General features: G+C 46.3%; 2 protein-coding genes across 2 annotated transcripts in view; one reads left to right on the top strand and one right to left on the bottom strand.

Moving 5' to 3' along the window:
* Positions 1-67: 67 nt before the first annotated feature.
* SNU13 (small nuclear ribonucleoprotein 13) lies at positions 68-3769 on the bottom strand. The gene is made up of 3 exons (XM_061450705.1): positions 3664-3769; positions 2791-2911; positions 68-1951 (listed from the first exon to the last, which is right to left on the bottom strand). Exons 1-3 carry the CDS (start codon positions 3664-3666, stop codon positions 1689-1691), a joined length of 387 nt encoding a protein of 128 aa, XP_061306689.1. The 5' UTR covers positions 3667-3769; the 3' UTR covers positions 68-1688.
* A 144-nt stretch (positions 3770-3913) lies between these two features.
* The window catches only part of MEI1 (meiotic double-stranded break formation protein 1), a 37290-nt gene continuing 26262 nt past the window's right edge, over positions 3914-14941 (top strand). Inside the window, exons 1-10 of the mRNA XM_061450703.1 lie at positions 3914-4059; positions 4315-4438; positions 6884-6934; positions 8772-8845; positions 9501-9606; positions 10151-10354; positions 11621-11751; positions 12221-12335; positions 13139-13255; positions 13790-13889. Of these exons, the coding sequence (XP_061306687.1) occupies positions 3943-4059; positions 4315-4438; positions 6884-6934; positions 8772-8845; positions 9501-9606; positions 10151-10354; positions 11621-11751; positions 12221-12335; positions 13139-13255; positions 13790-13889 (1139 nt within the window). The 5' untranslated portion in view covers positions 3914-3942. The remainder of the gene's footprint in view (positions 4060-4314; positions 4439-6883; positions 6935-8771; positions 8846-9500; positions 9607-10150; positions 10355-11620; positions 11752-12220; positions 12336-13138; positions 13256-13789; positions 13890-14941) is intronic.

Raw genomic sequence — 14941 nt, 5'->3', positions numbered from 1 at the left:
TGTGTGTGTTAACAGCATAAAGCAGAATTTTAAAAGGGAAGGCTGCAGAGCAGAAAACTGGACCATCTTGCTTGCTCAAGAATCCTTTATTTCTGCTGCTCATGTGCTTTGTCTTACATCAGCTGTCTTGGCAGGGTACAGTAGGATAAATCCTTTGCAAAGTTGTGGTTTTAAGCACTAGTTCAACAGTCAGCATCAGCAGAAGGAACAGCAGCCTTTCTAAACCTCATACACATGAAAAGGCTCCAAAATCTTTGCATTAAGTTCACCTAGCAAGGATATTACTGTTACCCGCCATTTACAAAGATACATAGGCATGATTTGTTTTCAGTCTTTCATGAGCTGATTTCATCAGCTTGGGATGTATTTAATAAAGTTATGAAGTTACTGCCTCTACGGAAATGTTACAGAACTTATTTTCCCTTCTGCTATTGTACCTATTGGTCTTTCCACACAAGCTTTAGGACCCTGCAGTAGAAGGCAGGTTTGATAGGATCTGTTTCAACACAGAGGTTCAACTTTTCTCCTTAGAGCAGTAAGTGGATTTTGTTGCATAATATGCATTTAACTAAAGGTAGCTCCACAAAACCACCGTTAATCCAGAAGGCAGGCGGTGCTTCGCACTTTTCCAGAGCATGGGATTATCTGGCATTCTCTTCCTAAAACACAAGTTAGCTGAGAAATTACTTGCTCTCTGTTGTCTCAGACCCATGACTTACAGGGTTCATCTTCAGTTGGGTGACTACAGTACAATAGCTGCCCTAAAAGCACAGTATCTTTTATGGCCACACGTAGGGTACTTGTCAGCCACAGCAGGCTCCTCTCTGCCATGTTTTGTACTTGAATTCCCCAGGAAGCCCAAACTTGTTGATACTGTCCAAGAGAAAACCCCATCAAACTGAAGGAGCATGAGATACTGCACTGCAATAGCCCTTAGGCAATCTCTGAGCAGTTGAGCTTTACAAGTAGGAACACATCAGTTGCAAATGCTTCCCCAAGGGAATAACAGTAATGTTCAGCTTTGTCAGCAATTTTATTTTTCTTAAAAAGTCAATATTTAAAAATAAGTGAAATAAAGGGATTTCCTCCTGTGCACTGCCATATGATTTCTGCTCCCCATACACCTCTTACAGCAGTCTCTTGCCTGGCTTCAAGAAGGGTTGTGCTAGGTGTACTGATCTTGGCTCTGTCCACTGCTACACAGTAGCCACTGCTCCCCTTAACACCTGGTGTACACTGCTCCATGGCATAAAGCAACAGCTCCACAGGGAACTAAACCAACACACCTTGTCTTCAGGCTAAACCCGTCAGAGTCAGGTACTCATGCCTTGCTAGAGGCTGAAGCTTAGCAGAAGTACTGCAACCCAGAGGAAGCTAATGGGTGGGTTAAAAAAAGCCCTGAGCAGGCAGATGTGGAGATAAAGAAAGGATTTTTTTCCCCGTTTTAAACATCAAACTGAAAATACAGTTGTACAATTGCTTTTCAAGAAGTAATACAATGAGTATGTTGGAATAATGGAAAGGGCTGGGGAGAAGAGGAAGAAACACTAAGAATTAAGCCTTATTAAACAAAAAATATGGCATTTTGAAATGAAACACTGATATCAAAACTATGATCTCAACCGAAGGTAGACATCAATTCCCTCAACTCCAACTTTCCTATTCCACACAGTTAAACTCATGGGCATTTACACCAACAGTCTTTCTATAGCTTGCTGGACAGATTGGATCTGAGGCTTTAGCTGTGATCCTTCCTTGATGGTGATGGAGCAGGCAATGACAGGCCGGGAAACACCGCATGCCCGGCCAAGGGCTTGCTTGGAGCGCACAAACACGTAAGGTACGTTCTTGTCCTCGCAGAGAAGAGGAAGGTGCAGAATGATCTCCAAGGGCTCCGCATCTGCTGCCATCACAATGAACTCTGCGATCCCTCGGTTCAATGTTTTGGTGGCTGTAAAAGAGACTGAAGAGTAAGTGTAGGTCCTTCTGGAAAGCACATGTAGTGAAAAATAACTTCAGAAGATGCAGGAATTGGAAAGAGCAAGGAGATCTAATGCTACCATAAGGCCAGGCCAGAGGAAAGTGGCAGCTGTAGGGCCAAGGTGGGTTGTTTGGCCTGGAGAAGAGGGGGCTGAGGTGGGAGCAAGGGGGACATAGCTGCTGTCTTCAACTACTTCAAGGGGACTGCAGAGAAGACAAAGCCTGACTGTCCTCACAAGTGCACAGTAAAAAGGACAAGTTGCAGACAGCTGCCTGAAGATGATTCTGGCAACATGCTGAAATTTTATATTCAGACACACCTCCATGGGGGTTTAAGCCATGGAAAATGGGTCCCAAGAGATTGTTTCTATCCATAGGGATTGCTGTTTTAAAAGTCTAGACAAAACCCCGAGCAGCCTGATCCAACTGTGAAGGGAGCCACTTTCTGTGCAGGCTGCACCAGAGGTACCCTCAAACCCAGATCTTTCTTATGATTCTGAACCGGCCAAGCATCTAGTAATCCCAGTGCCACACACTGAAGTACCCATGACCACAGGACACACACCAGGAACACAGCCTGGGCATCTACCAGAACTGCATATAAGTGCTGAAGAGATTTCAGCTTAGTTCTGTCCCAGAATATTGCTTAAGTGTGACAGAAGGACAAGGAAGGAGACAGACACTTGGAAGAGCCAGACCTATATAAAAGTTAGGGGTCCACAGCTAGAGAGAAAAGACGCTCTCTAGCCACAACTTCTTGCAAAATCCTCGAGATGATTTCCAGCACACTTTGCAACACATGGGTCTCACCTTCATTGGCTCCCTTGCGTAACTGCTTGTAGTTGCAGGATTGCTGCACAAGATCCAGGAGTGTTTTGGTGAGCTGTGCATCGGCCAGCGGGTAAGCTTTGGGGTTCACTTCTGCTTCACTCTATAGAAAGGAAAAAGTAGAGTTACATTAGGAGCAAAAGGGGCCTTGCTTGGAACAACACTACATAGGCATTGTGTCCACCACATACATTGACTCCTGGAGTCACATCGCTATTCTCATCTGTTGTGTGCATACGTTAAAAATCCCACTGCATTTTATTTCTAAAGAGGAATTTCTCTGGGATTCCAAGTTAACAGTGTCTTTATCCACACAGCCAGCTTACACCTCATAAACTAGCAGCAGTGAACATAACTGCAGGGCAGTCACCAGGCATTTACTACTACAGATACTATATAAAATGAAGCATTTCAGTGCACAAATTAACAAGCTCGGGCAGGAATGTTAAGGAAATCCCGAGAGAGCACATACCGGGTTGATTTCTGCCAATTACACGTCTGTTAACACAACATCCATGGCGCAGCGGAAAGACAACGAGGCCACAGGCGGCATTAACGCCCGGCACTGCCGGAACGGCAACCTCTCAGCTCCCAGCACCCCCTGCCCCCCACGCGGCTGCCGCCCTGCCCGCCCGCCGAGCCCATGCTCCCGCCCGCCGGGTGCCCCAGCACCGCCAGCCCCCCTCAACCCTCCGGCTTCCTCCTTGCGGGGAGACCCGCACCCAGCCGCGGCCTCCACGTGCTCGCGGCCCCGCAGCCGAGGACGCGCCGTCCTTCTCCCCGCGCCCCGGCACCCCGGCGCGGCTCCCCCGGAGCAGGATAACAAGGCGGAGGCCGGCGCCGGGCCCCACTCACCATGGCCGCGGCCTGGGCGGTGCAGCACGGCGCGGCACGGCACGATCGCTCCTCTCGGCCTGAGCGCGAGGAGCGGAAGCGGAGCGGCGCCGCCGGAAGCCGGGGGGGCGGGGCGAGGCGAGCGGGATGTGATCCGCTGTACGCCGGTTGCTCCCCGCAGCCGTGAGCGCGGCTGTAACACCCGGTACCGCCGGCGGCGCTGCGGAGCCCCGCCGAGCCACGCTCAGCCCTCCAGGGCCGCTAACCGGGCCCCGCCGGCAGCGGCGGCGCGCTGAGGCGATGGCGGCGGGGTGCGCGCGGCCCGGCGGCGGTCACGGCCCTCGCTGGTCGCTGCCCCTCCGCCCGCCGCTCTGCCTCGCCTGCGCCGTGGAGACCCTGGGCGACGGCAGCGCCTCGGTGGGCAGCGGCCGCCCCGCCGCCGGGCGTTGCTGGCATGGGGCACCCCCTTTCCCTTCAGCAGCCGCCACTCGGCTGCCCCCTCTCCTGAGCCGAGTCTGAGGGTTGGACAAGTGTTGCCATGGCGCTAGGCCAGCGGTGTCACCGCGGCTCCCGGGCCCTGTGGCAGTCTCCTTGCCTCCCTCGGGGCGTGGTGTGGGAGCAGCGGGTGGCCCGGGCCCAGGCGCTGACGGGTGGTTGTCTCTTGCTCCGTAGCTGGTGCGCAAGAGGCACGTCCTCTCCCGTCTCCAAGATGCCCTGGCGTGGCAGGCGCTGGCGGTCATCCAGCTGCTGGCTCCCGACGAGAGGGTCTGCCTTCATTTGATAGGAGCGCTCTTTGGTAAGAGCTCTGCTGTGGCCTCATGCAGCAGCAGGGAGGCGGCTAAAGTCTGTTTTTGTGAGTAGGTACATACATGAGAAGCTTCTCCACATTTAGAAGTAAAAAGAACCCAAACCAAAAGAATATTGAGGTACCCAATTCTGTACTTCTACCATTCTGTGTTAGGTGTGTTACGAGCTGAATGTGGGAATCTACCCATCATTTGGTTTAGAATAGGTTAATTAATGTCCTTCTTCCCCAAGGAGCAGGGTTGGCATGTTCATAAAGCTCTTGCAGTTTTTCGAAGCATCTTGACGTTATCTGTAAAGTCTTTCTGAAGAACAGAGGGAGTGCCTGGTACATGGCTCTTCCCTAAATGCCCTCCATTCTGGTCTCACGCCTCAGTGCTCTCCTCCTACTGAGCTGTGGATTACATGAAGATCCACACAGAAATGAAAGTGTGAGCTTAAAAAGGTGTTGCAGGATTTAATATCAAATTAAATGCAAAATATAAATCTACATGGTAATGTTTTTGTTCACACCATCACTTCGTGTCTGTAGGAATCCTGGTAGCAGTAGGACTGCAATAGCTGCTTCCTTCTGCTGGTCAGCCCCCACAGCAGAGCAGCGTTCAGCGGGATACCAGAAAATGCCTTTCCAGTTACGGTCTCAGTGAGCTTGAGCGTCTCCTGCTGGTTTCTGTTTGCATAGCAGTGCTGTGGGAGCGGTCTTTGAAACGTTGTCCAAAATTTTGATGGAAAAGAAATAATGGTCTAAGTGAAGGAGCAGTAAGGAGGAAGAGAAAGGTGGAGGGTATGAATGTGAGTGCCTTCTAAGAGCAAATATACTGGATTCCTTTAATTCCACGATCTCATTTCTGCATCACAACTAATTCTTGTTCAGTGGAGGAAGTGACTTATAAGCCCCTTGCCCTGCCTTGATGCACTGAATAACTCAAACAGTGTTTTCCTGGTTGATTTCCCACCACAAAATGAGCTGTGCATGTTTTGGAAGCAGCTTTGTTAGAACTTTGTGCAGGTTTAGTTCTACCTGTTGCACAATTTTTGATTGAGTGCTGTCTGTGCACATAATCCTGCACAGATGTAGAGGGTTTATGGCCAATTCAGTCCTATGCTGTATGACCCTAACACGAAATACCCCAGAAGCTGTGCTTGCATTTCAATACTCTTGTTTGCTTTTAAGTATTAATTGTCTCTCTCTTTGAGAAGCTTTACAATTGGATGGTTTGGGGACAGCTTTGGGATTTTACTATACTTGGTGTAACTCCTAGAGCAGTTGGAATCCCCACTGTAAGCTTGGAGCTGCAAACAACGATGTGTGTTTTAGACAGAGCTGAATTGAACCAAAGTTCGTTTGGTGCAAGAGCATAAGAGGGACCCTGTAAGGTTTAACCAATGCTGTGGAGGTATTGTTAATAGTAAATTCAGGAAAATACATTTGTTTCTGGAGAGAGAATATTGGAATAAGCACAAGCAGAAAAAGAGGGTTGAGAGAACAGGTGTAGTGCGGAGTGTTATGTATGAGAAGATGGTGAATTTCAGGTAAGCCTGGATTTCATGCAGCTGATATTGCAATGTTCACTAATGCTGCATGCAAATCCTTTCCAAAGTGAAAGGAAGTTACTGAGGACAGGGCAGATGAGACAGGGAATAAGTAATTTCATCTGTAGTGTCATAACATTGCTTTAGTTGGTCAAATTTCTGAGAGGTCATGAGGTCTCCAGGGGGAGGCAATTTGATTGGATATGTTGAAACAAGGGGTTTGGTGTGGCAAAAGTGGGGGTCTGAACCAGATGCCTGATGCTGTAAGTACCTGAAGTTGCAAGGAGTTGGGAGGCAGAGTTTCTCACCAGTTGTGGTGTAGTAGAGTGAGACAGTGGCTTATTTTAATATATCCAATTTTACGCTCTTTCAGTACAAATGAATTGTGAAGTGATGCCTTCGTGTTCAATTTATCATTGGAACAGTTTCCATATGCTTTAAACCTGATGTTCAAATTTGGTCTCAGGATTTTCAGTGCTGTGGAGGGAGAAGACTGTTCATGGTAGGACATATGAATGGAAGATTGAAAGGAAAACTCACAGCTGGGCTCAAACTCCTGTCATTCGGGAGTGTTGTTTCAGATGTATGATACTGGATACGTGCAGTGAGTCGTGGGGATGGTAGTAGCAGTTACATATTTACTTAGATAGGTGGAGCCATTGACTTCAACTCTAAAGTACATAAAAAATTAGCAAGGGAACCGTGTACCTTCATGCCCCTGCGTCCCTGAGAATATCCCCCCTCCTCTGACAAAGTCAGGCTGGTGTCATGTGAAGTGAGGAAAACAAAACTTTCTTTCTGATCCTGAAAACAGTCCACAGCAGTCTTTTTACATGAAGGCATTATGGCACCAATGATCACAAGCAGGAGTGAGTTCCCTGACTGATTGTGGCTTATCTTCTAGGGATGTTGCATACTGTGGAAGACAGCAGTGCCCTGGACCTGTTCATAGAAGGTGAGAGACAGATGCCACATCTCAGTTACTGGCAGTTTGTGAAGGAAAGCTCTGTCTTGTCTGATAATTACATTGAGATGCTCAGCTTCTACACAGCTTGAACTAGGACGATCATCTATTTTCTATTAACTCAGCAGTGATGAGCAGAATGTTCCAGGGGAGCGTGTGCATGTTCAAATACTTAGCATTTCTCTCATAGGTAGTGTGTGTGCCATGAATTTAGTGTCACATGGGTAACAGTGGCAAGCAATGCTTCATCTTTGAACCTAACTGAAGTCTGAAGTCAAATGTAAGTCTTCCCGTAGGCTTCAGTGAGCTTTGGGATCTACTGCTTTCTCTTGGGGTTTAGCTGTACAGGATGCAGATCTCCTGTTTGTGAGCAGTCCTTCATTTGAAATCTGAAGGAAATATCTGCAGGGCTGACAGAGGAATCTCTGCAGTCCAGTTTAAACTCGGGCATCTCTGCTGAATCTAGTCATATTAGCAATGCAGGGATTTCCTCCTTTCATCTTTCCTGGCTGGACAGGGGCTCCTTCCTTCCAGAGGGGTTTCAGGCACTTACTTGAAATGGTGCAGAATAGGTAAGAAGCCTTTCTGTCATGTTACCGATCTCTTGAGAGGTGGGTGCTCTCAAAGAGAGGCGTTTTAACTTAGTGTTAGCTGACTCTTGAAAGTTCTCAGAGATTCTGAGAATTCAGGGCAAGAAAGGGCCGATAAACCATATATAAATCACTTGTCAAGACATGCCTCTGTTGGGATGCTCTTTAGTTAAAGTAGGTCTTCTAGGTAAACCTCCAGTATTGCCCTGGATACATCAAGGGATGGTGAATCCAGCAGCCTCTAGTATTTCTTTTTATGATACTTTCCTAGAATACAAAACAAGAGTGTGTTTTGCAAATATATTATGCCATGACGACAAGATACATCCAGGAGAGCCTTACCAAATCCTATGGAACAACGTTCTGCATGGTGTCTCAGTAAGAGGCCTATTGTCAAAACTTTATCTGCTGAACCTTCAAATGCCCAGGTTCTAAAAACACCAGAAGAGGAACTCTGCTTCCTGAACTGGTCCCCTTGTATATGTGTGGAGGCAGAGGCAGCCTGCCAGCATCAGGCAATTCCCTCCTGATATAGTTAGGGAAACCCTGGGTAACGTGTAATCAGTGCCTGGTAAACAGAGTTTCTTGTTGATTCCTCTTACTAGGACAGAGCAGGCAGAGTTCTTGAAGTTGCAGTGAACCAAGAATAACAGCCTTTTCTTGAGGCTGAGGAGGTGAGCAGTACCACAAAGATGACTGGAGCTTTGCTTTCTGACAAAAGAAATTCTGGGGAGGAATGGCTGATAGACTGCACTGTTGCCTCAGGGGCAGTAGCAACAGGAGGAGGAGCTCTCAGTCTGCATCTAAGGATACTCAGCACTTTCAGTTCTGATATCTTTTTTGGAAAGAGATGTTTTTAATTTTCACACTGTAGGAAGTCTATTCAATTATCAGTTTGGGGTTGTTTTTGTTTTTTTTTTATACTTTTATGCTGGGGCTTTGTTTTCTTCCCTTCCTGGTTCCTTCCATTTACTTGGTATCTTGATGCTCACTTTGTCACTTGCAGTTCATTTCCATGGATGGTTTGTAGTACAGCTTGAACAGGACTGCTGGAATGTTGCTGCAGGGAGCTTGGGCTGGGCTATTAGAAGCAATAGGGATGGCAGTACCCTGTTCTCCCAGCAGCTCTGTGCTCATTTAGTGTCTAAGTTCTTTGTTCACTGATCTGCTAAAGCCCTGTGGAAGATGGATTGTGAGTGCTCTTGTGTGTGAATTACTGATCGTGTTCTTCTGCCTAGTTCTGGTGCGGCTGGTAGTGGAGCTGAAGTCAGAACAGTATTTTCACTGCATTTTGGATGAAAGCCAGAAAGAGGTCAGTGAAGATGAATTCCCTGCCCTTCCTTTTCAGTCCTTCAGAGGTTGAGGAGATGGGAATGAGTGGCTTTGCAAGGCTGCAGCTGCTGCACTGGGATGCAACCTTCTCTGCAGTGGAATGTCCTAGTGCCAGCTCCCCTGTTGTGATTTTGACCACTTTGGTGTGTTCTCTGGAGTTGTCCTGTTGTTCCTATGATGCTTTGCAGCCACGTGACTTCATGATGCTCTTGTAAAGCCATGTGGCTTCCTCAGATACTTCTTTTCCTATCTTGGTGTTTCAGTGATATGAGGACCTTTACCAACCTGTGCTGTGGGTTCTCTTCATTCCTAAATTTGTGATGGTCTCAAGGGGTACAAAAAATTGGGAAGCAGCAAAAGTGGTTCATCTGCTCATGTAAGAGCTGGAGGGGAGAGGAGGAAAAGAAATAACAAGCAAGAGATTTCTTGTATTAACTAAAAGATATTTTAGAGACTTAGTGCTGTGTTCAGGGTTTTCCTGTGGCTTACACTAAGTGGTGAAGAGGACCCAGCTTAGGAAAAGATCCTGTTCTGGAGGATTATTCATCACCAAAAGCTTGCTGTTTTGAGTGCATTTCTGTCTTTGGACTCTGTCCTCACAAGTGAAATATCTTTTTTCTCTGTCTCTTCTACAGCTATGCAAAGCAACTACCATGAGAGGCAGCCTGCCCACGTTCACTCTCTTGGGCAAGCTGGCAGATGCCATCCCAGGCTTTGCTGATATGCTGGTGGTAGAGCACAGTGAGTAATGTGTCATGCACCACGGCAGAGTAATACAGCCCTAATACCTATATGCATGCATGAACCCTGTGTGAATTCATGAAGGTCACGCAAGATACCTGACCAGAAGTCAGAGTGCTGTTCAGGTCTTCTGGGTTGCAGGTCAATACCTTCACAGCAGGTTTGTCATTGTGCTTTCAGCCAGCCTGGCAAAAACAACCTCTGTGAACCGGGGTTTGTGGGTCTGCCTCACAGGCAACATATATATAGCTTTTCTTTCTTTCATACAGCCCCTGGGGGTCTGGTGCGAAAAACTTAGCTGTTTGTGGGAGTAACTGGAATGATGGATACTCTTATTGTGAACAGCAAGCTCCTCTAACCGTTTATTACTATACCTCTCTTCAGAGGGACAGATTGTGGTAAGCATATCGCTTAGTTGTGGCATCATTTATCTGCACACAGTCTGTCCAGTGGGCTTTTGCAAGTTTTCAAGAGAAATAGGTGGGTGCTTTCAAGAAATCAGTTCATTGCTGTGAGTGCGTGCCCTCTCTGTTCCTAACACTAGGTAATTTAGTGGATCATCTGCTGATGGGCTTGGCATACCCAAATGAGGGGGTAAAGGCTGCTGTCTGCTACTTGTATGGCAAGCTGTACTCCTCCCCTGTTGGCACAGAACGGCTCTCAGCACACTTTGAAGAAAGGCTGCGTGGTATCTTCTTGAATACCTTGGGGCGTGCACAGACAAAGGAGCTGCAGATCAATTGTTTGGGTAAGGTATTGCTGAGAGAAACTGCAAGGTGCAAGGGAAGGCTTAGGATGAGGAAGAAATCTTTGGCTGATTTAGATGCTGTGATGTGGATTGTTCCCAAGAGGAGCTTTTTCTGCTGCTTGTCTGAAGCAGTCAATCATTTCTGCTACTCCACAGCAATCAAACAGACCAGACCTGCTGCTGAACTCCCCTGTTGTCCCTTGAGCCTCATGTTTACCTAGCACTGACTAGTTTTCAGAGTCTCTTCAGAGCATACACTGTGGCCTGGCCTGTCTCAGTTTGATGTTTCATCCTAGGAACAGCCCATCCCTCAAAGTTTCTGAATGCAAACACTGTACACAGGCAAGTGGGCTTTGTAGAGCAGTGGAATGGAGTCTAACAAATACAGTCTTCAGATGTGAGGCATCATGTTGTTTAGGTTAGAAAGCTGATGTGGAAGTAGTGCTTTCTTGCATTTATGCTTCCAACTGCACCTGGCAACTGTTGCTGGGGAGCACAGTTTCAGCCTTTCTGAAATTGCTTGTTTGTAAACCATCCAGGGAATTCAGTTTTCTTGTAGGAGGTAAGCAGGAACTGGATTGCTCCTCAGCTCATCTACTCAGCTACTATAAATGGATGATGATTTCCTTTGAAAGTGAAATTCTATAGCTCAGACAACACCCCTTGTGAATTTGTACTGACATGTACTGATGATTTGCATCAGTACCTATAGCAGTGCTCCACACTTTTTATACTGAGGGCTTTTGTGTGTGTGTTGGTATCCTTTAGGTAAACACAGCTGTTTCAGTAAGAGACTGTGGAAGTAGAAGGGGAAGATAAATGACAGTTCTCTAGGAAGTATTTCAGGGAAAATATCTAGTTATTGTTGGGTCACTGACTGTAGCTTGGAGAAGAGCTTGCAGGTCAAGAGCTCTTCCAAGAAACACTTTAAGGGATGGGTCCTGGAGCACAGAAGATGATGCAAGTAGAATGCTCCTAAGATGGTGTACCAGTGCACATGCATGTCTCTGAGAAGGGGAACACATCAGCGGAACAGGGAGCACATGAGACCCAGAAAAAAGCGTTAGCAACAAGGGCTTGCAAGACATGGGGCTCCTGGCAGTATCTGAGGACACAGTGAGAAGTAGCTCACTAAACTGGAAGTGAGCACCTTTGTGCAGGAAAGGGGATGAAGTTGGCAACAAGTCTTAGGCTGTAAATATTTCTGTGTTTATATAATGCTTGCTATGCCCTGTATGGTGCTCACTCTTTCTCTTCCTTCTGCAGGTTTGCTAAAGGAACTGCTGAAATCTGACCATTTTGTATCCATTCTTATGAATAATTCAAAGCCAGAGGAGGAGTCTGAGAACCCTGACCTTTTAGAAGGGGAAAATCCATTGCCACTTGTTCTCAAAAAGGTGATTGCTGAAGTAGTAGTGAGTTGTCAGTAAATGTAAAGACTTTGCTGGCCTGTATTGAATCTTTATCTGAGGCATTTGAGTGTGCTGTTGCCAACACCAGCAATAGAGGCTACAGTGGAAATGGGGACACCTCCATAGATCACCTCATTTTTCATTCCTGCATCCTGCAGGGGACAAGTTTTACTCACACTTGAGGTCTGATACAGTACTTGCGGTGCCAGCATGACTAAGCATGGGGCAGAGCTATTCCTGCTCATAATCTTCTCTATTGTGGTTCTCATTTTACATTTTTTGAATGTATTTGGTCCAGTGTTTGATCTTGCCTTAGCAAGTTTAATCTGTGAAATACGTACCAAAGGAGAGATCTTCATTTATGTTTTATGTTTTAAAACGTAGAGGAAACTGTTTCTTACTCATATCTGCAGAGTTGATTTCCTCTCTCATTTTGATTTGTGTTTCCCAACAGCTTTTGTTGACCAGAGATGAGATGTTACAGGCAGCAAGTTCTCACTGTATGGCTGCAGTGCTGGTTCACTCTCCCAGCAGATATGCTCCTGCTTTTATCCATGCTGATGTCCCAGGTGAAGAAATGCAGTAGGATCTTACTGTTCATCTGCTAATATCAGGCACTCCTTGGCTGTTTGTTTTAGAAATCAGTCCTCCTCCATGAAATCCTCTGATGGCATAATGTGTGTGGTGACCATTTTATACCAGTAAAAATGGCTAATGTGATTTAGGATTAGAAACGGAAAGTAAATTTTCAACTGAAATTGTAGAAGCAACTGCCAACATGCAGAATGGAGTTCCCACAACAAGAATTTGATGAGTCCTTCAGGTCAAGGTCCTTGCAGGACCTTGGATACAAGCCAAAACAGACTGGGATTCCATCATATCCCACTAAGTACTGTAAATTTATACAGAATTTGGTCTAGGATTTAGCTTTAGAATGCGGTTTATTATTTCTTTGTAATCCCCAAGGACAGAAATGCTTTCATCTTACAAATTCTTTAGGAGGTATAAAAGTTCTGTGGAAAAAAAAAGATCACTGCATCTGTGGTAAAGCTTGCTTTGTGGCTTTTCATTTGTGCCAAAGGCTAGAGCCACAGTTCAGCTCCTGCCTGCTGAGTTTATGCTGGGAAGATGCCTGCCTGCAGGACTTTGCTCTCCAGTCACCTTGCTTTGAAGGCTAGCATATCCCCCCAGCTTCCACTCCACTCTCCATTCCTGCCATTTCGTAATACACCCGTTTCCCTGTGGCTGTTGCTATGCTTATGCGTTTCCTCCTCCTTCCCCTGCTCTGTTCTGGGAGCAGCTGTGCCAGGCTGTAGGCAGACTGCCTCTTACCAGGGTGACCTTATTTGCCTGTGTGTCTGTGTGTTTGCAGAATTCCTGTTTGAGTGTCTCTTGTGCAACAGTGAAATTCTCATTTGGTCAGTGTATTGCTGCCTGCTCCTCCTCACTGAAGAGCGCCTTTTCTTCTCAAAGTGTCACACAGTCTATGGTGAGTCATCAACCTTTCTGACAGGGGGACTGCAGTAATACTGTGGGCATTTGTTGTGCCTCTAGCTGAATTTCAATGCTTTACACACAGTCACAATTTCAAGTCAGGATGGATAAAGGACTGAGAACAAGTGCCTATCAATCAGGCATGTTTGTGATGTCCAGCATAGCTTGAATTTCAACATAGCTTTGAACTGTCCTAATTACAGTTAGAACAGTTCAAGGCATGCACTCGTTATAATAGCCAGTTATCATGACTGACACTATCTGAGTTACTATTAAGTGTTTTAGTGAACATACTAAGAGTAGATACAGGAAGAAAGGCTAAATTCCTTCTTCTGGACTTACCTCCAGCAGTGGAGACTGGGGCCTATTACCAAGGAGCTGAGTGAACACTCAGCAGTTTGGGGCAGTTGTATGTCAGTTGTTCAGAAGAATAATTGTTCAAATCTTCTTATTAAAACTTAATTTTGCTTCTATGCTGAGCTTTGGGGTGTTAAAAGCCCTCTCTGTGACTTCTCTTGAACACGTGCAGGCATTGAATCTCTGATGAAGAGTCTTCAAGACGTCCTGCAGCTGAACAATGTGGAGTTGCACAAACAAGGGCTCCTGCTCTTCACTGAAATCCTGAAGCGGTAAGGGAGTACCCCTGCCAGGCTTGCACCAGCAGAGTGTGGTGCCCCAAAAATGGAGGCTGTGATCCTTTTGATTTTTAAGGTTTTCATCTGAGGCCAAATATCTACACCACCAGAGCCGTTGTGTTGCTGAACAAATGCATCTCCCTTATTCTTGTGATGAAGGACCTGATGGTAGTTTCTGAACTTCCCAGCTTGTCCTCTTTGTGCATGCATCCGTGAGGATATCTACCTTCTTTTTCCTGCTACCTTACCAATCTGGGATGAAAGATCTATCAGCTGTAGACAGAGGAGGAAGGAAGGCGAGGAAGGTCCAGGTGTATGCAAGCAGGCCAGTTCCCGCTTAGTGCATCTCTGTGACAAAACAAAGCATGCAAGTTCCGTGGCTTCTAGTCTTGTATCATCATCTGAGCTAAATTCAAACAGCAAAAACAAATTCTAGGCTGAAATATTAATGTCTTCTGTCACTTTTTTCCTCATGTTTTCTGCTAAGGAATAACATGCCCTAGCTTGTTTTTCTTATATGCTTCCTGTTCTTGCTTCTATGATCTTGTTCCTGTCCTGTCATGCTAGTGAAAGAGTCTTGGTTTTGCCACTTAGTTCCCCCAAGAGAGCCCTTGAGCTGAATTTTTGAAATGTCACAGTCAATTTTGTAGCAAGTGGCAGGGTAAAGAGAGGGAAAAGCAGCCGTGCTAGAACAGTGTGATGATGCCAGTGTGGGATCTGTCAAAAAGAGAAACCAGGATGTGGGAAACACTAATTACAGCATTTGTGCTTGTAAAACAAAGAGAACACTCTGTGCAATTACTCTCATTTTCTAGCACATCCATTCTATCTCTCTGAGCTTTGCCTTAGAAATAATGTTTTATTTAAAGCTATCTCATAGTGGGGAAAGGGATCTCATTCGGGAACCTTTTCCTTGCAGCTGAATTCTCTTGGGTAAGCGAGCCCCACACTCTGGTGTTGCCCAAACAGGACATGCTGCTCCCCTTCGCAGTATATCAGGAATGGTGGGTAACTGCCCCTTGTCTCTCCCAGCACAACCAGCGTGG

This window comes from Pezoporus flaviventris, unplaced genomic scaffold (assembly GCF_033815535.1).
Source record: "Pezoporus flaviventris isolate CSIRO_AGI_PZ_B2104156 unplaced genomic scaffold, CSIRO_AGI_Pfla_v1 ptg000011l, whole genome shotgun sequence".
Taxonomy (NCBI): domain Eukaryota; kingdom Metazoa; phylum Chordata; class Aves; order Psittaciformes; family Psittacidae; genus Pezoporus; species Pezoporus flaviventris.
Note: the sequence above shows the minus strand (reverse complement) of the source record. Positions and strands in the feature narration are given on the sequence as shown.